Here is a 23,102-nt window from a genome sequence, read left to right as displayed (position 1 = left end):
CATGGTTGTGCAGTATGTACGCTGGATTGTCGCTCAGTTATCTAAATGGTCCCAGGTTCAAACCCTGCCCGCTGCAATCCCCTGTCATCCTGCGGAGGTTCGGACTAGGAAGTAAATTATCTTCAACTCTGAAGAAACATTCGAAGCATGTCTAACACTTTACGAAACAAACACAATCCTATTAAGTTCCAAACTGTCTAATTAAGAGATCTTCTTAGTAGAAATGTACTAAAAACCATCAAATCTAACTTTAATACCGCAGGGTACTATATTGGTCATTGCACGCAAGTTAATCCCCATCTGTTGTAAAATTGTTTTCTCAGAAACAGCATGGCAGGCTCAGCAGTATGTGTGTATGACTACGAGTCCTTGAAACATGCCTTCAATGGACCATTCAAACACAAAGAGAATCTGAACAGCGCTTGGCTGAAGAAAGAGAACACCAATAAAAAGAAGGTAAAAGAATTGTTCAAGTTTGGTCGAATGAAATGTTCATACAATGGCTGATGATGAATCATTCATTTGTTTAATAATCATGTTTTTTTTTTTAAAGTAACATCTGTATAATATAAGATAAGATAATCAAATTCTTATTGTAGTGGATTGATAATATTGTTGTTTTGTTCTTACTTTGTATGCTATATTTAACTTACCCTATTACATTATTGCCATGATTTCAAAAGAGAAGTTGCTTGTCCTGCAACCCATACTAAATTGCAGGGAAGCAATAGAAAACCAAAACTTATGAAAACTTTTTTTTTGACTTGTAATAGGTGAAACCTACGTTGAATTTTTTATTTTTTGTCAGTGTGAAAGTAATCGTAGTCACAGATCGTCTGATAAACTAAAGGATTTGGTCACTTCTACCCAAGAGCTACTAATGGACAGAGCTGTCATGCCCAGAGAGCTTGGTCCCCTCATTATGAGAGAAAATGAAAGGTAAGCCAGGGTAGTCACATGAAAGTATTTTCTAGGCTGTTGTTCTGGTTATCTGAGTCACAGAATTTCCATTCCATAATGTTTAAAATATTTCACCTTGTTTTTTTTTTTTTAATTAACTTTTATAGCAAAGATTACTGAAGGTCCTAAAACTAATAATAAGTCCTTAGATTAGGAATAAATCTCTAATATTAGTAAATACTTGTTTCTATGAAATGATCCATAGTCACTGCATGTGACTGAAGGAGGTCATAAAGAGAATTAAAACACAATGATATGTGTACTGACAGTAGGCCATTCCAATAACTCTAATACATATTGGCATGTGGTTTTATTATTGGTATCTATGGTATTGAATAACATTTTTAAAAAGCTGGTTTAAAATTAAAATGTTACAATGCCAATCTGCTTAAACAATTTCTAGTACTAAATAACTTATATGAAAATACTTTAGTCTTATTCACAAGCGAAGGAAGTCAATCATGGTCTTCATTTGTTTAGGTGGAGTAAAATCGTAGTTGACCATGTCATAGCCAAGACTGGCTCTCATGATGTCATCTTCCTGTCCACTGATGACGGCAAGATTAGAAAAATGATGCGGCACCCGACTGGGAAGTCCACTTGTCTGATTGAGGAGATCAAAATAGTGCCCAATGGTCACCCCAAGCCAGTACAAAACATGAAGATCTCCACAGAACAGGTAAGTGACCAGTCAGGAAGAGAGAGATTTATAAAGAAGCTGGTTCATCCATGTGCAAGTCAAGCAGTACTCAGCACTTCTAGGAATACAGCAAGACTAATGATCCCTTTATATTGATTCCATTTTAGGGTGCCATCTTTGTGGCTGTTGAAGGAAGTGTCTATAGAATTCCATTCCAGCGATGTGGCAGGTTTACGTCAAGCGCGTAAGTACTTTGGATCTTGTTTCATAAGTGTCAAAAAAATTTATGGCACGGTTACTAGATATTTCTAAGATTAAACTAAATGCTATGTATGATCACACGCTAGAGATTTCTACTAATATAAACCAACGATGGAATAGCACCCCTTAAAAATAAACTACTAAATTTGGATGAAAAGTTTTTAAAGAAGCATATGCAATTGATCATATATATATATATATATATATATATATATCAAGGATAAATTAAACTAAAACATATTTGGCTCATCTGAATGAATCTGTTAATGTCATAATCTGTTATATTCTAATCAATGTTAAATGCATTAGGTCCACTTGAAAAAAAAAATCTTATTACTTATTACTGAACTGTTTGAGATAGTATCCCGTTGCTAAAGTGTATTATAATTTTGTCAAGTCTTTATTGAATTTAAACTGTTCTACTTTCAGCGCCTGCATCAATGCCCAAGATCCTTACTGCGGCTGGAACCAGAAGACCAACACTTGCTCCCCAGCACCAGGTGGTAATGTCCATGACAAATCCTGGGAACAGAACCTTGTCCAGTGTCCCATCTTAATTTACAAAGGTACACTTTGATTGTCTTGCATTGCCTATATAAACAAATAAGAATATTTGTTAACAATTTGAATATTGACAAAACAATTTTAATTGGACTACTGATAATCAAATACTTGAAAGCAAAGAAAAATAAAGCTAAATAGTTTGTAAAAAAGGTTTGTAAAATGTTTTACATGTTTCGGATGTTCCTTCAGAGTTGAAGATAATTACTTCCTAGTCCAAACCTCCCGCAGGACGATGGGGGATGGGAGCGGGCAGGGTTTGAACCCGGGACCATCGATAAATCTGAACGACAGTCCAGCGTGCAAACCGCACGACCAGGCAGCCATCCCTTTTACCTAGAGAAATATTAGGATGAGAAGCGAAGAAAGACATTCTAGATCATTTTTAGATTAATTCATTAATTTATTTGTTTATCTTAATTACTAATCTTAGCCATATTGTCAAAATAACTTTTTTTTAAATCACTGGAGTTTTTTTATGCTTATAATTAACTAAAACAAAATAAAATTACCAACATGAATTTCGAAGAAATTACCTTTCTCCAATTTGTTTTAAAACATACTTAAAAGAGATTGTAGAATAAAAATTAGTTAGTGCTTTTCTTGTCTATAAAATTATTTCGAATCTTTTCTAATTAAAGCTGAACCTGTAAATACTTTGTTTATGATCAGATTTCTTTTCAGTTATTAGACAGTTCTTTGGTTTCTAAATTTCAAGGCACATTTGACTTTACAAAGTTCTTGTTCTCTGCCTTGCCCACTCACACTGATACTTATGTCCTTCCATTTGAATAGGCCCTCCAAAACTCTTTAATAAACACAATTACAGCCCCCCCAAAAAAACAAAAAAAAAAAACTTAAAGACACCTAAATAAAAAAAGAATGAACTTTCCTATCCATCCCATTGCTTGTTGGTCAACTGACCATCTGTTCCTATTCCTCCCATTGCTTGTTGGTCAACTGACCATCTGTTCCTATTCATCCCATTGCTTGTTGGTCAACTGACCATCTGTTCCTATTCCTCCCATTGCTTGTTGGTCAACTGACCATCTGTTCCTATTCCTCCCATTGCTTGTTGTTCAACTGACCATCTGTTCCTATTCATCCCATTGCTGGTTGTTCAACTGACCATCTGTTCCTATTCCTCCCATTGCTTGTTGTTCAACTGACCATCTGTTCCTATTCATCCCATTGCTGGTTGTTCAACTGACCATCTGTTCCTATTCCTCCCATTGCTGTTTGTTCAACTGACCATCTGTTCCTATTCACCCCATTGGTTGTGGTTCAACTGACCATCTGTTCCTATTCATCCCATTGGTTGTGGTTCAACTGACCATCTGTTCCTATTCACCCCATTGGTTGTGGTTCAACTGACCATCTGTTCCTATTCATCCCAATAGTTGTGGTTCAACTGACCATCTATCTGTATGTTTTACACATGCATTTGAAACTCAAGATGTTTAGATCTTCTTTTATTTTTGATTGCAGTGGATGGAGGCTGGTCAGATTGGTCAGAGTGGAGCAGCTGCCCCTATGCAGGGGAGAAGAAAGATATTGACAGATGCCAGTGCAGATCAAGAACATGCAGCAAACCAGCCCCTTCCCTCAATGGCCGACCATGTTCTGGGTCCAGCATACAAATTGTAAACTGTACAGGTAACTAAACTTAAGACCTATTTGTAACACCCTGATGTGTGTAGCAGTTTAAATGTGTAGACAAGTCATTTTAACAACTCATAGTCATGGTAGACACATTTAAAGATAGCTTGATGAAAAATTACTATTGTTTTTTTCTGTATCTAAAATCTAGTCTTTGAATTCAATCAGCCATACAATTGTTGTATACAAGTTCCTTTTTCAACTTTAACACTAGCTTATTGATCAAGAAGTTCTAGCTACTTTTAACAACAAACCTACTTTCTTCCCACCCTTAGCGTTTGTAACATTGGACACAATGACAACTTGAATGTATAAAGAACTAAATAAATCTTACTTTGTGGCCTATTTACTCTCTCTACTTTTAATGTTCAACTTCAATTAGTACAAACAAATTAAATTTGTAGAGCAGTTTTCCCATGATGACTGAATAGGTGTTTTCATGAACTGCTGGATAAATTGACTATTAGGCCACCATGTGAATTAATCTCTCAATAAAAAATAAGCAAAGTGCTCCATTAAATACTCAGAATGTGGGAAGTGTTTTCTTAAATACTGAGAATGTGGGAAGTGTTTCCATTAAATACTCAGAATGGGAGAAATGTTACATTAAATACTCAGAATGTGCTGTAAAAAAAAAGTTTGGGAAACACTGTTGTAGAGGATAGGATAATATGTAGTGTCTTGTCAAATTAGCTATGTAGTATGGGAAGCAATGTATATGGAAAGCGTGGTCGAGAGGCTAAGTATGCTTGAACTCGGCTTGGTTTGGCTACCTATGTAGGGGGCTCGAGGTTCGACACCAGACTTGAGCGGAGTTGTGTTTACTGTGCGCCTATAGGCAGCATAGAAAAACATTCTCCCAGATACCCTCTCCCCCCACTGGTCCACAAACGAGATTGGGCCATAGCGCTCTGAGCATGCTATAAGCATGAAAGTAGCGCTATATAAAAGCTATAAATATTTATATATGTCTAATAAGTTTTGACTGTCTTGCAGTTCACGGTGATTGGACAGCTTGGTCATCATGGTCAGCCTGTTCCCAGACTTGTGGCTTTGCAGTCAGGAAGCGAACCAGGCAGTGTGGTAACCCAGCCCCAAAGTTTGGTGGTCGCTCTTGCCATGGGACAAACACAGAGGAGAGTTACTGTAGCAATCACCCAGAGTGTCCAGGTGAGTCGCTTTGAAACAAAACTGAATTTCTTCCTAGGCATCACATAGCTAGATTATGCTCATTAATAACAGCAGAAGTTGATCAGTGACATGATAATACAAGAAAACAAAGAGACTCCAATTGGGATTTTTCCTGATGCTACGCCTTACCACTCTGATAACCCATACTTGTATTATAAGTAAAAGTAAATGAAGTGGAGGTTTAGATAGTCCTGGGACAAGTAAAGCTTAGATAGTCCTGGGACAAGTCAAGCTTAGATAGCCCTGGGACAAGTAAAGCTTAGACAGTCCTGAGACAAGTAAAGCTTAGATAGTCCTGGGACAAGTAAAGCTAAGATAGTCCTGGGACAAGTAAAGCTTAAATAGTCCTGGGACAAGTAAAGCTTAGATAGTCCTGGGACAAGTAAAGCTTAGACAGTCCTGGGACAAGTAAAGCTTAGACAGTCCTGAGACAAGTAAAGCTTAGATAGTCCCGGGACAAGTAAAGCTTAGACAGTCCTGAGACAAGTAAAGCTTAGAAACTCCTGGGACAAGTCAAGCTTAGACAGTCCTGGTACAAGTAAAGCTTAGATAGTCCTGAGACAAGTAAAGCTTAGAAACTCCTGAGACAAGTAAAGCTTAGATAGTCATGGGACAAGTAAAGCTTAGATAGTCCTGGGACAAGTAAAGCTTAGACAGTCCTGAGACAAGTAAAGCTTAGAAACTCCTGGGACAAGTCAAGCTTAGAAACTCCTGGGACAAGTCAAGCTTAGAAACTCCTGGGACAAGTCAATCTTAGATAGTAATGGTGCATGTCAATGGTCTTATATTTTGTTGTTTTGAAGTAATTAATTAGTTTCTTATAGCATTTTCTTGTAATCAGTTTTGGTCCAGATTTATACTAAGAAAAGATTGTCTACTTCTCAAAAATGATATTATTTGAAAGTGTATTACATTCGATTAAAATAAATTTGTGTAAAATAATCACTTGTTTCCATTGCGTCTATCATCAGTTATTCCAATCCATGGTGCCTGGTCAGACTGGGCTGGGTGGAGTACCTGCACATCCAACTGTAATGGTGGGCTACAGACCAGGAAGCGAGCTTGTGATCAGCCATTACCCATGAAAGGGGGCATGCCTTGCACTGGGAATAGAGAGGAATGGAGGATGTGTAACACCCAGACCTGTGCTGGTAAGTGAACGAACACTCTGACCTAGTGGGAAGTACCCAACACTCTGACCTAGTGGGAAGTACCCAACACAATAACCTGGTGGGAATCACCAAACAAACCAGACCAGGAACAAGCAAAATATAAAAAAATCCATTTAAAAAAAAACAACAATGCTTATCTAAAGGGGAAGAACTCTGTCCTTAAAGCTATATTTACCAATAATGTAAAAGTTATTTCCCTTATTCAATATCAAATGAAATAATTAATTACAAATGATTCATTGACTAATTGAGCAATTTCGTTTATTGATTCGTGTTTTGTTAGGTACAATAAATAATTGTTTAAAGTATCAACTTGTTCGGAGAATGGGTGTGGGAGAAGTTGATCTAGAAGTCTTTCTAGAATTCTAAGAGTGTGGGTGAAATTCAAGGACATCAGATTAGTGCCGGTCAAGGTTAAGTTATAAAACTGGATATACATTGTCCATAATAAATCATATTCTTTGTATCCATTTTTTTCCCCCCTTTGGAGGGGGCAGTGGTCAGAAGACATGTATTGAAATAAAATTAAAATGAATTTCAAATGTTTAAAAAAAAATCGTGAAAGAAAATTAGCATAAAGTAAAAAAAAACTTTTTGCCCATTATATAAAAAAAATTTGTGGCAAAGCTAGTAGCAAATTTTTGTAAAAGTCATTTTGAAACAAAACGCAATATAAAATGTAAACCAATTAGATATCCGGTAACAAAACGCAATATAAAATGTAAACCGATTAGATATCCCGGTAACTAAATAAAATTCAGAATAGTATTATAAAATATTTATTTCAATGTCTTTAATATGTCAGACAAGATTTTTAAACCTTACTCTTAAGTTCCTCATTATATGTCATTTAAATTAATATCAGGCAGGGTGTGGCAAAATATATAAATAGCAGCTAAGACTGTGTAAAGCTTTGGACTAAAAAACAAACTATATTATTAAATATATATTATATGTATTTTTCCCTTAAATAGACACACGGCAGGCTGTGGCTTGCCTACATCAGAAAAAGTATGTGAAACAATGCAATCATCCATATATTTTCAGAATCAAAGACATTGCTGTTCAATCATTTATATATATCCATCTTTAGGAATTTAGGAAATTTAGGCACCGGATATTTAGGCACCGCATATTTATGCATATTTAGGCACCGGATATTTAGGCACCCGGAAATTTAGGCACCCGGATATTTAGGCACCCGGAAATTTAGGCACCCGGAAATTTAGGCACAGGATAATTAGGCACTTTTTGACAAGGCGGAAAATTAGGCACCGGATAATTAGGCACTTTTTGACAAGGCGGAAAATTAGGCACCGGATAATTAGGCACTCTTTAATTAGCGACCTTAATTTTGAAAGTAGTTTTAAAATTTTAACGTATATGTTATCCTTAGGCGGCTTAGGCTATGGGCTATCGGTGACGTTATAATAAATAGCAACTATAACGATTCTAACTTAAGAAAAGCTGACAGAATGGGGAAAATGACAATCATGAGAATGTGTGGAAAAAAATGACTCCTGAGTCATTATATAATATAGACATCACAGGATTCAGGGGAGGGGAGGTAGAGATGATTCTCCGCTCTTGCTTCCGTCCATCACCAACCCCTAAAGTTGAATGGCTAGTTTTTTAAATGGATGATTATTCAATTTGTGTGAATATTTAGTTACTAATGTAAATTCTTATGATTAAAAAGTATTATAAAATATTTTTATTATGTCGTGGAGTGTTGGTGATAAATATAGTCGCAATCGTCCTCTGCTTGTGGGAAAGGGAGGGGTCGTACTCTTAAAATGGGATGGACGGGGCGGGGGCGCACACACTCTCACTTAAATGAGAGGATTTCTCGCAGGTAGATGTTAACTTGGTCGTAAAAGTTACGTAGTGAATCTGAAGGCTACACACTGGACTAAAGGGCATGGAAACACAAAGGTGTTCAAATGGAAGTCTGGGGATTATATTTTAGAGGCCTTCCAAAAACTTTGGTAGACACATTTCTGTTAAAACCATCAAAATAATAAAAAAAAGTAAAAAAATTAAAATATATATATATAAGGGAAATGAAGATAGTTAAATTTCATTGGGCAGTGTTGAAAGTTAAGGAAACGAGTGTTGTTTTTTTTTTGTTTTTTAATCATATGTGTGTGTGTGTTTAATAATGTGTGTATGAAACCTTTTTTGTCGTTGTTTTTTTTTTTTTCATTATGAAGAAAAAAAGAATTGTATAAGGTAGGCCTACTGAACACAAAAGGAATGGAGGAATCATACCTTCTCGACAATTGTAGTAAATATATTTGGTTTATGATAGAGAAGGTGGGGTTAAATTGGAACATCAACAATCTTCTATAAGCAGAATAAGTATTAATTAGAGACCAATATTCCAAAAAAATGATATTTAAATTTTTAACTCATCTGTCTTTTACATAAACTTTTTTTAAATTTTCAAAACATTATATTTTATCGTAATTACATACATTTACATTATTTACATTATATATATATATATATTATATATATTCAATAAAAGTTAATGATCGCATTTAAAGGACGTAACACACCTATACACTCCCACAAAAGATCTTCCTAAAGGGGTTACCCATTAACAATATAAAAGAAGGAGTGTTGATAATAGATATTAATGGTATTATAAAATATGTATACTACTTTAGTTTATCAACATATTTAATTCCTATAAGTAACGCGCGCAAATCCACCCTGCTCATTTCCATACCCACTATAAGAAGACAATTTTCTCAGACTTCCATTTTAGCAGTTTTGTTCAATGCTGTACCCTTCCCTGTACTCCAGTGTGTAGCCTTGAGACTCATTGCGTCATTTTCATGACCTAGTTCAACATCTACCCGCCACAAATCCTCTCCTTTAGTGGGAGTGCGTAGAGGAGGAAGGGCTAAGGTCAGGAAGCAATGAGAGGAGAATCAACTCTACCTCTCCTTCCCTGAATCTGTGAGGTCTATATATTATAATGACTATTAATCCGGAGTAATTTTTTCCACACATTTTCACGATTGTCATTTTTTTCCTCGTTTTGTCAGCTTTTCTTTTATATCATGAAAATTCAGTAAGAATCGTTATAGTTGCTCTTTTTTTTATAACGTCACCGATAGCCCATAGCCTAAGGATAACATATACGTTAAAATTTTAAAACTACTTTCAAAATTAAGGTCGCTAATTAAAGAGTGCCTAATTATCCAGTGCCTAATTTTCCGCCTTGTCAAAAAGTGCCTAATTATCCGGTGCCTAAATTTCCGGGTGCCTAATTATCCGGGTGCCTAAATTTCCGGGTGCCTAAATATCGGGGTGCCTAAATTTCCGGGTGCCTAAATATCCGGTGCCTAATTATCCGGTGCCTAAATTTCCAGATACCATCTTTATATATAGTTATTGGAAGCTTCATAGTATCAATTTCCCAGCCTGCTGACTTTCCTAGATGTTGCCTAAGAAATGTTCTGACGAATGTTTGAAAGTTGAGTGTTTTAGAGGTATATTGAACGATTATTCTTGGTTTATTTTGTGTTCACAGAAATATCCAAACTTTCACCTTGGACTGAATGGGTACAGACCAACAGAACTAAGGGTGGCTATTTCCAGGAGCGCTTCCGCTTCTACTGCCGAGCTAATGTTCAGTCTAGCAAGGATATAAAGACTAGTTCAGCTGATAGTCAGGCCCAGTTCTGCTTTAAAAATGACAATTCCTGCTTCAAGCCTCAGGAGGCCCCACACCCCACCATCAGCCTGGAGGTGGGCTCCAACTGGGAGCGCTTCATCAAGTCAGTATGCGCACCCCGGCGGAAGCTGTTCAAAAAATACTGCAACTGTCGAACCCTCGGCGTGTTCCTGGTGTGTCAGAAGTGTGGCTATGGGTGACTAGCACCCAGCTACTGGGACGTACTGCTAGACTACCTGACTGCTCTTCCAGACTATTTTTGGCAGGAGAAGAACGAGTTGGACCACGTCGTCTCCAAAGATAATAAGACCACCAGAAAGAGGTCTTCCCGACGGGTCAAAAAATCACGAGGTTGACATAGAATCTCCTGGTTTTTCTTTTTTCTCTCAAGCCATATACATTTACGAAGTTGTCTGCGAGGTTCTCAACAGAGGGAGACTATCCATTTTTGTTGTATTGCAAAGCTGTGCAGATTGACGCTTAGTTGTTTAAATTGTTTCCTGTTGGCTTATACACTCACACAAACACGAATCAAATATATTGTTTACAAATTTAAAACAAACCATATTTTTATATAAGCATATTTACTGACAATTACAAAGAAAAAGTTATTTCTTCAGCATTCTGATGTTGATATTATATATTTATTACAAATGTGATAATTCTTTTGTCTTCTTTGAGTCTTCACCGTATCAGCTAAATATTGAGGCTAAGTTATCAGCCTTCACTTGTTCTGCATTAGAACTCTACAAATATAAGAACTCAGCCTATGTCCCATTTACAAAACCTACACGTTGTGTATTCACTCTCAGTTAGCAGTGACTACCAAGCTGATTATACATCTGATATTAAAGAAAGAAAGTGTGTGTAGTACCGCTCAAACTGTTAGTGTAAGTTTTTTAAAAAGAGTTTTACAATTGCAGCATATATGTTTGAATGAAGGGGCTGAGAATTTTCAATATTTAAAGAACTAATTATTGTAAAAGCAAGCATAGGGTACATTTTATTAATTATACGTCTTCCAGTTACCATTATCTTCTTTTATTAATTACGGATGTTCCTTCAAATGAGAAGATAATTATAATTATTAATACAATTATGTCCTACGCATATCCTTATCCATTACTAGAGCGAACTAGTAACCCCTTGGTTCTTATAATTCAGTTGTTTCATCAACTTTGTAACTTTGAAGATGAAGAGTTTCATTTGCCGGAAAATATTCCTGTTGACCTCCGCCATGCCCAGAGCAGTGGACGTGAAAAAATGTTCTCACACTAATGAAACATTAGCTGGGGAAGATAACTCCATGCTGAGTTTTGTGTCTCTAGAGCCTCGTGTAAAGATCAAACTGCGTCTTGATGTTGGAACTGTCTATTTCATCAGACAAGCAAAACTTTTTTTTTCTTGTACGGGCTAGATGTGTATAATGTTAGTAATATTATAGATTTTAAGATCTGGTGTAATCTGTATATTATAATATTATATGTCAGTGCACGACACAATGTAGAAACAAAAGTTCTTGTTCAGTGCAGGGTTTGTCATACAATTACTTATTAAGACTTTATATTTCACTTGTAGCCCTATACTCAATTTGCCTGTACTTCCTTAACATACATGAGTTGTTTCCCTTAGAGTAGTAACAACTCTTATTGACCTTATATACATGAGTTGTTTCCCTTAGAGTAGTAACAACTCTTATGGAGGAGCTTTCATCCCCCACCCCCCTAGCTGGTTCAACAATTGCTGCATTTTTTTTTTTTTTAGAAAGAGAATGTTTTAATTTCGACTCGTTTAAAACTATCATTCTGCTTAGCCACGTTTTCATGTCATTGTATTTCTTTTTATACCCAACTCTGATGGGTTTCTGACTTTTCATTTCAGTCAACATTTATTTGCATTATGGGTAAAACGAATCCTTTGTCTCGCGCTCAACAGCTTTGCAATATCGGGGTAGATTTTTTTGACTCCCGGCCTCGTCAGTCTAAGTTTGATATAAGAGCAGATGTCTTCGCAGTGTCACTACTGACGTCTCGGTAGCTTAATACAATGAGTGCAACCTTCTGTTTGTACTTGGTTGTACATACATAGATAACATTATTTACAAAGCCTATATTTTGTTCTGTTTCTTTGGTTACTGTAACTTTGGTAACTTTCTTTGGTTACAGTTTCTTTGGTTACTGTTACTTTGGTAATTGTTACTTTGGATACAGTTTCTTTGGTTACTGTAACTTTGGTAACTTTCTTTGGTTACAGTTTCTTTGGTTACTGTTACTTTGGTAATTGTTACTTTGGATACAGTTTCTTTGGTTACTGTAACTTTGGTAACTTTCTTTGGTTACAGTTTCTTTGGTTACTGTTACTTTGGTAATAGTATGATCAAAAGTAAATATTTTAAATGGTTTTTGTTCAATTATAAATCTTTTTTTTATGGTAACAAATATTTTTATTTTAAATATTGTAATTATAGTTCTGTTCATGTAATGACTTGGCCAGATCTAATCCATATCTTGTGTGTGATCTACCAGAGAGTGATTGCACTGAGGAATGTTGTCCTGCCTGCTTGGCGGCCTGCTTGATTAATTTATTTATTACAGAGGCTTCATGAGAGAGTGTATGTGCAGCAGATGTGTGTGTGTGTGTGTTCAGTTGTAAAGCCACAAGATTTAGATGTACGTGCTCTGATCCATGATATGCGTTAGCTATTTATTAAATGAATGCTTCCTTTTGTAATGTTCAGAAAAAACAAACAACATAAGGCTTTTTTTTAACTCTTTCTCTCCTAACTGACGATACCTGCGTTGATTCCGCCAGAATGTTGGTAAATAATTACGGAGAGAAAGAGTTAAATCTCCTTTTGTTTCCCTTTGTATAAGTTCCTATTGAGACATTGTTAGTGGTAATGTTGAAGCTCTACTTGTCTTATTAAATCATTTTTTCTGGGTTTTTTAAATTAGTTATTGAAAGGTCATTCTTCCAGACGAAATAGCAAGTCAGCTTCATGTTAAATCATTAGAAAGATTGTATCTGTGTGCAGGTGTAGGCTTTCATCTTTTATAAAGGAATAAAGTTCATACGGTTCACAGTATTCTCAAAACCTGAAAGTGTTTGGAAAATGAGCATAACAACTTTCAAGTATTCAACCTATTTTTTTTTTCTTTCCGAAATAGCATATTGCATTAAAACCTAGACCATTTGTCATATTTGGCCTGAATACTGACCTGTGACATGGCAACCTATGGATGAACTGACCTGTGACATGGCAACTAGAGATAGAATTTCCATTACTCACAGGTTGCAACGTCCCAGGTCAGTATTGAGGCCTACTTTGATGATTGGTTTAGGTTAAACCCCTCTCCCCCACCTCCACCCCAAAGAATAAGGAAACTAAATATTTCAAATGCTTACTTTTATGAGTTATAATGTAGGAAAATTTAGAGACAGGATTTCAAAATTTTACATACTGTTTGCTAAGACTTAACAATACAATATACATAAATTATGTTTACATATACATATATACAGGTATTAACTTATTTAGAGCTGATAAAACTCTATGAAACTTGTTTTAAAATTATTATTTTTATCAGTTTCATGTTTATCTCTTTTTAGTACATTTACTATTTATGGCTGATAATAATAATTTTCATAAATATTTACATCAAGAAAAGCTCAAATATAAAACTTAGGTCTTTGTGCATTCATTGTGTGTACAATCATCATCACATTACTCTAAGGCAATATATAGTTTGTATAGTGTCCTTGTCACTAGCCTATATATGTGTGTATATATATGGGGGTTGTAAAGTATTATATCTCTGACATTGTATTATAACGTTGACCTCATATTTTATTTCAGGTGTACGCTTATACGTTTTATTGTCATTTTCTGACTTTTATATTTAGTTAATTGAATTCGACTTAAAACACTAGCAGACAAAACAAAAAATATCTTTTAACAATACAAATTTGTGCTACTGAAATTTCTAGACTGAAACATAAGTATTTAAGTTTTTTATTTTTGGACTCAATAGTTATATTATTTTATCAAAGCATGATGACAAACGATTTTTTGTATGGAGAGATTTTATTTTTGATCAACTAGCCGTGTCATTGGTAAACTCCAGAGATCACAACGCATCAAATCTGCCAGTGTTCAAGACATTTCATTCTTCAGTTGGCATGTATCATGTGACCTGCATCCCATAGATTGTATCATGTGACCTGCATCCCATAGATTGTATCATGTGACCTGCATCCCATAGATTGTATCATGTGACCTGCATCACATGACTAGCATCATGTGACCTGCATCACATGACTAGCATCCTGTGCTAAAGTGTAAATATTTAAATAGCTAGCTCTTGGTATTATAAGACTCCATTGTATAGAGAGCTCTTCTTTTCTCAGCCAACCCCTATGTTATTTGTTTTTGGTAATGAGAGTTGATGGTATATTATGTACACAGGTTTTTTGTTCACAAGTAATTTGTACCACACATTTATTTTGATCTGTTCACCCACTTGGTGTATTTCTTGTCCTTGGCATAGGGTCATTGATGACACTGGTATCAGAATTAGTTCACACAAGAACTAATTCTTGTCTGATGTTTTTGAACTGCTACATAAAATCCTCATTTGCAGTAGAACTTGTTGGCCGACAATTTTTAAGGCATAGAAGTTAATAATTTATTTGTATGTTGTAATTGAGAAACAATTAGCCTGTATACACACAGTGTGTGGATGTAATCAAAATTCTCTAGTAACATGTTTTATGTACTTTTGATAATTGTAAGGGTATAAACTGCTGTATATAATGATTCTATCATGGTTGTATAGTACTTACTCTATGTTAGATTGGCTTGCAAGAAACATATAGAAAAATGGTTTGTTGTTAATTATTTGTTTAAAGTAAAAAAAATTTCTATACTTAAATTAGATTGTCATATAAATGAATAGAAAATATTTTAATTTCGAATCGCTTGAGATAAAGGACTTCTTAATGTATTTTATTTAATGTGGTTGAGAAAGGGGAAGTTTATAGGTTAATGTTTGAATGCTATTGCTCATTGATTTGACTGGGGTTTTATGGGTTCTTTTTGTTAAACATTCAGTGTGGGTTTTTTTTTTAATAAGAGATCCTCTCAATGCTGTGTGCAAATTTTGAATATTTTATGTTAAAATAATTAGCAAAATATTAAGTTTTTTATTAATATTTTTAATATGTAGGCATCTGTATTGGTTAGTATATTGTTTCTTAAGAGTTGGACATTTTGTTACTATATTTCATTATTATAACAATCAAAATGGCACTGAGCATAATTTTATTTGGTTACTTGGCAACAAATTATATTCATCTACTGGTTAAAACTTAAACCACATTTTTTTTTTCACCTCTACCTACATAATGTTTTATTGTCTGATAATAAAGAAAGTTGATCAACTGATCAGAGCTCAGCACTTCCTGTTTGGACTGAAGACTGGAGAATACTAAACACTTGAGTTTTGGTACATTTATCATTGGTGTTGCTGTGTAGGACTTAGCTTGCTAGCTCTCAGATTATTTTATATGGTCATGCTAGTAATACGACTTATTGTTCAATTGCAATCTGAACAACTTAAAACTAACAATGGTGTAGTCTTTCAAAGTGATATCATGAGAAGAAATAAATACTACTATAGAATGGTAAATGGAATAGTTGAAGGAATGAACACAATTATTCATATATGTCTTTCTCTTCTTTTTCTTTAAGACAGGGGATTTAAAATGGAGTCTGTGGTGCATCAGGCAACAAAACATTGGGAAAGTATTGATCCATTGTGTAATATAAAAATAATTTGTGTCCATTTTTAGCATTGGAGAATCCAATTTCTGAGCTCAGAAATTTATAGCACAAAATAATGTCTATCCTATAGTTGGTAACAGTGATCTCTCAATTCAGGTTCTTGATTTTCTATTTATTTGAAACTCTCATTCAATCTTACACTCTCTTACTGAATTTATGATTTCATCCCCACATTTCTCTATATCCCTTTCTCTTCTTTTTCTCTCTTACAGTAGTTTGTTGCTTACAGAACATAAATGGGATCTTTAAAATCAAAGTGTAAAACAAAGAGAAGATAACTGATATGAACCTAAGTTTGAAAAATCCTTCATGGTTTTAGTGTTGAGTTAAATCTCTTTGTGGTTCCACTGGTGATCAGTTTCCACTCTTCTCCTCCCCATAGTATCCAGTGTTTATGTACTATTTCATACACTGCTACTCCAACAGTTTGTTCGATAATTAGTTTACACTCGTCTTTTGCGTCCACATTTAATTGTGCAGTTCTTCACCATTCATCATCTTCATTGCTATTTTTATTACTTTTTTATATATTATACATAATATTGATGTATTAATTTAAATTAATTATATTTTACTGAGGGTGACTATTCGCTAGTTCGATTTCATTTTTTTCCCACCATAAATTAGACTTAACAATGACCAGGACACATAAACATGTAGTATACACTGCACCATCTTGTAGTAACAATCCTCCTATGTTGTTTTTATTATTATTATTTTTTTTTTTGGTTTCTATAATTATCATATTTTATAGATATTACTTAATTTGAAATGTTTATTGATGTTTGACTACGAAAAAAAAAAATAACAAATCAAACTACTTGCTGAGATAATGTCAAAAAAAAAATAAAGAGAATCATAAACATAAGACTAGTTTGTTTCTTGTTTTGTTAAATGTCTTTTTTACAAAACTTATATAAACAACTTACTGTTTTACTGTCATGTAAAAAGTTTGTACACGTTATTTCTCCCACACCCAATCTCGGAGAAAGTTGAAATTTTGAGCGATTACTTCTTGTAACTGACAAAACAAGAATCAAAGGGAAACAATTTAACCAATTGGATCCCAGGTATCACTTTCCGATACAGTTTCGCCAGTACTCTCCCCTTTTAGCTTTGTCTTGGCCGAATGTCGCCAGCGATTTTGACATATCCTGAGACTGTACGCTGACAGGACTACCTTACAAATAGCCATGATCTGCTGGAGGATTGTGTGGATAGTATAGAACTCATTATGATACCATTCGATATGTGCACTGGGTCGGACACTACCACTAGCGTGCAGTAACAGAGGTACATTCCATAAGCGCTATAAAGATCAACCAAGGCGCCATTTTGTTCAGAAGTGATTCTCAAACTGTGATTCGCGAACTCCCACGGGTCCCCGAGACTCTCATAGAGGGTCCCCAGAAAGATGAAAATTGTATAGCCTACAATTGAAATACCATATTTGCTAAAAAGCCAATTTATCTGATCGGATAATTGTAATAATAATAGTTTCGCCCCTCACTACTGTTAAATGTCTAAATCTAAGCCAAAGCTTTGAAAAATTCTTCGCTTTGATATTTCCGACTATTTATTGAACAGTGTGGACAAACTCAGTTCCCAATCACAGATGAGTCCATTCTAATACAGGAGTAGCTCAATGAAATATCCACAAACGAGGAACTTTATTTTATAACTTGAATTATTTTTAATTGTACAGAAATGTTAATTACAACGTCTTATTTCAGCTTTTAAAAAAAAGTTTTTCACGACCATAGACTTGTATATACTATATAAACTAAATTTGACTGCAAATACTGATTATATCAGCAAAAAAGGGCAGCAAAGATTACGATTACTAAGAAAAACTGTCCTCGTTTAATGTTAGCGAAAAGGCCTTGGCTATGTTTTATCACGCTCACATCTGCAATATTTTAAGTTTCAATATCACTGCCTGGTATGGCAATCTGAGCATTAAAAATAAAAGGATTAAAAGAATCACCCTTTGTGTCAGGATTTTGTGATTTTGCCATCACAAAAGAGATACAAGACACCGATAGCAAAGACAAACAGACACAAACACTCTTTTGTTCCCCTGGCAATCAAATCATTAAATAAGAACAATCTGGTATAAACTTTGTCACATGTAAATTATGAGTGAGTCTGGTGTGAATGTACACTTTGGTTTCTTATAAGTTATAATGTTTTTTGTTTGGTGTAATGCACAAATTGTAAGACAAATTTCCATACGGATAATAAAGATTATTATTATTATTATTATTATTAAGTCTATGTTCACGACATTTTTTGTAGTGTTAAAAGTAAAAGATCTCCATGACCAGTCTAGACATAGGGTAATATATATAGGTCTGTTGTATTAGTTTATTGGAATCGGATTTATGGATGTATAGGCCTTTCTCTCGAAAGGAAGATTAAGTCCTAGTCCAAACCTGCTGTAGGTAGGCAGGCTGGCTGAGGCAGGGTCCGAACTCATGACATACTACACATTCTGGCAGCCTTCTTGTACTTATTAACAAAATCTTGCCTGTTTTATATCTGGCAAAATCTGGTCAACCGTCAATGTTGCATAGGTCTATTCGCATTTAGGCCTACGTGAACTGATACCCTCTTCCACAATCTTCAGAGTCAGACTCGCACTGTTTGCACGCAGTGTTCCTTTCTCCTAATTTCTAAAAATAGTTTTGCACTGCCTATAATTTTGCACCTCAAGTCATTTCAAATGTCCACGTCAATATAGATCTAGAGCTAGATCTAGAGTCAGACAACATAAAAACGATTTAGAATAGATCTAGATGCACGCAAGTACAATATAAACTCTGTAAACTTTTAAAACAAAGTGAAGTTAGTTGAAAACTTTTGCTTTGACTACTTCTGATCTGTACCTGGACATTTTATGAGCCCCTTGGTTGTTGTTGTTTTTTTTTTTTTTTAAACTTGTTTTTACGTCTGTTTGTTCTAGGTCTAGTAGCTTCTTGACTGGATTGGGTTTGAGTCTACATAAAAACATGGCTGCCTGGTCGTGAGGTTTGCGCGCTGGACTGTCGTTCGCATTTATCGATGGTCGAGGGTTCAAATCCTGCCCGCTCCCATCCCCCGTCGTCCTGCGGGAGGTTTGGACTAGGAAGTAAACTATCTTCAACTCTGAAGGAACATCCGAAACATGTAAAACAAACAAACATGATATTCGTGTATCCATCCCAGATGGACCCAGTGGTCCTACAGCCCATGAATGGCCCAGTGGTCCTACAGCCCATGAAGGGCCCAGTGGTACTACAGCACATGAAGGGCCCAGTGGTCCTACAGTCCATGAAGGGCCCAGTGGTACTACAGCACATGAAGGGCCCAGTGGTCCTACAGTCCATGAAGGGCCCAGTGGTCCTACAGCCCATGAAGGGCCCAGTGGTCCTACAGCCCACGAAGGGCCCAGTGGTCTTACAGCCCATGAAGGGCCCAGTGGTCCTACAGTCCATGAAGGGCCCAGTGGTCCTACAGTCCATGAAGGGCCCAGTGGTCTTACAGCCCACGAAGGGCCCAGTGGTCCTACAGTCCATGAAGGGCCCAGTGGTCCTACAGCCCATGAAGGGCTCAGGACTGCTTCAACACATTCTTTCATTCAGATCTCTCTTGAGCTTTTCGAATCCTTGCCCGAACTGATGTAGATGTAGACACAAAGAGAAAGCCACATTCCTTGTTCCATTGTTCCACATTTCTTGTTCCATTGTTCCACATTCCTTGTTCCATTGTTCCATATTCCTTGTTCCATTGTTCCACATTCCTTGTTCCATTGTTCCACAATCCTTGTTCCTTTGTTCCACATTCCTTGTTTCATATTCCTTGTTCCATTGTTCCACATTCCTTGTTCCATTGTTCCACATTCCTTGTTCCATTGTTCCACATTTGTTGTTCCATTGTTCCACATTCCTTGTTCCATATGCTGGGATAAATTTGTACAAATGCTCCTTCTTCCCAAGTGCTATTAGAGCATGGACTCGGTTACCTGAGTCAGCCAGGAAAACCAGTGACTTGGAAGAAGTGAAGTCATTGATTATCATGCATGACTAGATTGAACTAGGAACACTGGTAGGACGTAATCATCTTCTTTTTTTTTTTTTAAGTAACGTCTGTATTTCATAAGATAAGAAGATCTGCCTCTATATCGTCATTCCATCTTATTTGAGGTCTGCCTTTGGGGCGCCTGCTTTTGCCGGTATACAAGAGTCTAGTTTTGTTCCTTTAACCCTTTCTCTACGTAATTATTTTCCTATTTCCGATAGTATTATTCATTTAGCTCATTTGTATTTCACTATCCTGTTATGATTAAGTTTCAATAACCTTTTTTTGTTTGTTATCAGAAAATGTTATATTTGGGATTGAATTATAGGAGATGTTCTCTGTACACAACAAATATTAACGTCTATAAATCCAAAACCAATGGGGGTGAAATCAACTTAGGCTTCGTCAATTAGCAGAGAAAGAGTTAACAAAAATAATGCAGACGATTAGCTTTTTTGTCTACTGGTTGCTATGGCAACTCTTTTTTTTTTAACAAACCATAGAAAAAACTCAAACTTTAATGAAAGCTCTTTAGTTATATGAGATAATAATATTTTTTTTGTACAAAGCTTATATCAACTCACTCTGTCTGTCTGTCTGGTGAAAAGTTTGTGCACGTTATTTCTCCCACACCCAATCTCAGATCAAGTTGAAATTTCGCACAATTATTTCGTGTACCAGACAACACAAAAATCAATTAAAAACAACGAATTAATTATTTAACTGCTGGTATAAATTATTTTGTTTGGTATCGAAATCAAAATAAGGAAATTGTACTTGGCAGATCTGTCGAATGGCATATGTGGTGGTACGCAACAGTCATCAGTTACAAAACGTATTAAAAAAAACCTATTTGAAAATTTCCTCAAGCTGAAGAAATGACTCTGTAGACAAAAGTCATAAGACACCATGCTGTCTGGGCTTACAATTTCTAGCCAATTTGTTTTTTCGACATTGGGGCAGCTAGGTCTAAATGCCACACTAACTAGATTCTATACTATACCCCCCCCCCCTCCATTTTGTTTTTGTTAGACGTGTACGAGTTTTGAGTTTTTAGCACATCGGCACAATTTAGGCCATGTCGTGAACGAGGCTGTCTGGAACAAATTTTTTTTTTTTTTTGGCCATTTCTTTCTGATCTTGTTCTTATTTGGGCTTTGTTTTTTTGCATCACCTCTATTGAAGTCAGAACTTTATGAAACAGGAACCGTTTGATCGTCTTAAGAGCTGAGCCGAAGGCTCTTCGAGCTCTAATTCCAATGCCTTTGGCCCCGAACGCCTGCTTGGCTGAACATGGCCGAAGGCCGAGGACACCGGGAGCCTCCGCCATTTTCCTTCGTTATACCAAGCTTACTGTGGGGGACTCGCCATTTATGTAACGGTTCTTGAGGAACAGCGCATGGATGTGTGACAGGTTTATGGGGACTCTTTTGCAACTCCGCGCCGTGCAAGAGGTGGACTCTCGTCTACCCGTGGGCATCCCCACGGGAGTTTTTGTTTCGCCATTCATTTAGCCTAGTTACCTCCTCTGGTAACCGTTTCCACCCGGGTGCCACGATGAGGCAGCACAGCATACCCGGGGAAACAGGATCTCAAAAACGACTCTAACGATTTTCCTAGACATTAAACAGTTGATGTATATCGATAAGAAAAAAGAATTATTAGTTCGTTGGCTTCATCGGGAAAATTCTAGTTTGACTTTAGTCATTTTTAAAAGTTAAATAAAATAAATAAAATACAAGTAAATTTGGCTTGAGAACTGGACTTGGATTTAGTGCCAACATCGTTCTTGAAGGGAATATCGCGTTCGGGAATTTCCGAATGTACCGTATTACATTATCAATTCAAGAGTTTAATAAATTAATGTTCAGGAAAATTTAACGCATCGTCTTCCAAGTCTAGACTTATAAGCCTACAATTGAAATTCAATAAATTTATTTTTTTTAAAATGTCGAAGCCAGCCTTTGTGTACCGATGACTAAATTTTAAATTTAAAGTTCCTTAGAGTTTAAGTTTATTGAAAGGTTATCTATGCTTTGCTTTTAGTTATATCTACATGTAAATTTAATATAGGCCTAGATCACAGCTAGAAACAGATGACATTTACATCATCTGCCCCATAGACCGCATGATCTGGTATGGTCATTTTACATTACTTTTACATCTTGATTCTAGATCTAGAAGTAAATATAGACTAGATCTTAAGAGTTCTAAATAAGGGTTCTAAATAAGAAGTCAAAATAAGAAGTCTACATCTAGTCCTAGATCTAAATGTCCAAATAATGAAAGTACTAATAGGCCTACATAATAGCACACGTTTGCATTGCCCGATGGCAGAGTTGGTAGCATCTTTCGTTGAAGCAGCAGACGGTGTAAAAATCATAGGTTCGATACCCGTTGGAACCTAATTTTCTTTTAAATTAATTTTTTTAAATACTTTATTATATCGTAAGTTCTATAATGCAGATATTTGTCTTTTCAACAACCAAAAAAATGCATTTTTAATGTTTTTCTTGTTATAAACTTTTGACAGACGCTTAGCACTAAATCTAGCACTACCTTTAGCTGCGGATAAAGACATGTTTGGAAAATGCTTCATTGTCCTGGCGTTGGCGGTGACCCAGTCTTTCTCTGAAGTGGAGGAGCACTGGCGCTACGAAAAGATTAGGGCTGCTTACTTGGCCATATCCATGCAACAAAGCGAGGAACAGTTTTACGATTACCGTTTAGTAACATTTAAAAGTGAGTCCTTTAGGTAGCAGCAATGTACAGGCCGTAGACTTATATATTATACTAGGCTGGAAACCGGAAATAAATTCTTATTCTTTATCTATTCTATGTATAGATTTTTATGTACGTAAACTCTTTTTTCATAGAAAAGAAATGATCTTTAGTTTTCAAAGTTTAGAAATAATGCAAAATCATTTCTCGGATATTCACGCAAATATATGAAACAAAGCCATTTCCTGTTTGTTTCCATTAAGATAATGTTTCAAAAATCCTAGATCGAAATAATTCATGTTGATTTAAATCATCTTATGTACATTTAAATAGATTGATTACCTAGAT

General features: G+C 35.7%; 3 protein-coding genes across 14 annotated transcripts in view; all 3 read left to right on the top strand.

Annotated features, from left to right (window-relative positions):
- LOC106054970 (semaphorin-5A-like) overlaps nucleotides 1-16,842 on the top strand; it is a 190,710-nt gene extending 173,868 nt beyond the window's left edge. For all 5 annotated transcript variants that reach the window (XM_056045776.1, XM_056045772.1, XM_056045774.1 and 2 more), the window contains exons 11-19: nucleotides 324-456; nucleotides 809-939; nucleotides 1,441-1,639; nucleotides 1,768-1,844; nucleotides 2,291-2,427; nucleotides 3,911-4,078; nucleotides 5,078-5,251; nucleotides 6,244-6,423; nucleotides 9,989-16,842. In XM_056045776.1, coding sequence (XP_055901751.1) covers nucleotides 324-456; nucleotides 809-939; nucleotides 1,441-1,639; nucleotides 1,768-1,844; nucleotides 2,291-2,427; nucleotides 3,911-4,078; nucleotides 5,078-5,251; nucleotides 6,244-6,423; nucleotides 9,989-10,332 — 1,543 coding nt within the window. In that variant the 3' untranslated portion in view covers nucleotides 10,333-16,842. The remainder of the gene's footprint in view (nucleotides 1-323; nucleotides 457-808; nucleotides 940-1,440; nucleotides 1,640-1,767; nucleotides 1,845-2,290; nucleotides 2,428-3,910; nucleotides 4,079-5,077; nucleotides 5,252-6,243; nucleotides 6,424-9,988) is intronic.
- LOC129928980 (collagen alpha-1(I) chain-like) lies at nucleotides 15,896-19,639 on the top strand. The gene is made up of 2 exons (XM_056045596.1): nucleotides 15,896-15,935; nucleotides 19,182-19,639. The coding sequence occupies exons 1-2, from the start codon at nucleotides 15,896-15,898 to the stop codon at nucleotides 19,637-19,639; spliced, it is 498 nt and encodes a 165-aa protein (XP_055901571.1).
- Nucleotides 18,691-23,102, top strand: part of LOC106054979 (semaphorin-5A-like) — a 35,091-nt gene continuing 30,679 nt past the window's right edge. The window contains exons 1-2 of one of the 8 annotated variants that reach the window (XM_056004948.1): nucleotides 18,691-18,821; nucleotides 22,567-22,775. In XM_056004948.1, the coding sequence (XP_055860923.1) occupies nucleotides 22,613-22,775 (163 nt within the window). In that variant the 5' untranslated portion in view covers nucleotides 18,691-18,821; nucleotides 22,567-22,612. Of the gene's footprint in view, nucleotides 18,886-21,977; nucleotides 22,058-22,087; nucleotides 22,170-22,566; nucleotides 22,776-23,102 lie in introns of those variants that run through there. The other 7 variants (XM_056004955.1, XM_056004951.1, XM_056004949.1 and 4 more) reach the window with 7 other exon arrangements.

This window comes from Biomphalaria glabrata, chromosome 11 (genome assembly GCF_947242115.1).
Source record: "Biomphalaria glabrata chromosome 11, xgBioGlab47.1, whole genome shotgun sequence".
NCBI lineage: Eukaryota > Metazoa > Mollusca > Gastropoda > Planorbidae > Biomphalaria > Biomphalaria glabrata.
The sequence above is the reverse complement of the archived record's forward strand: the minus strand, read 5'-3'. Positions and strand labels throughout refer to the sequence as shown.

Coding starts and splice junctions, on each gene's coding strand:
- LOC129928980 (XM_056045596.1), top strand. CDS start 15,896: ATGGAGTCTGTGGTGCATCAGGCAACAAAACATTGGGAAA. Junction 15,936..19,181: donor GGCAACAAAACATTGGGAAA/GTATTGATCCAT, acceptor TATCCATCCCAG/ATGGACCCAGTGGTCCTACA.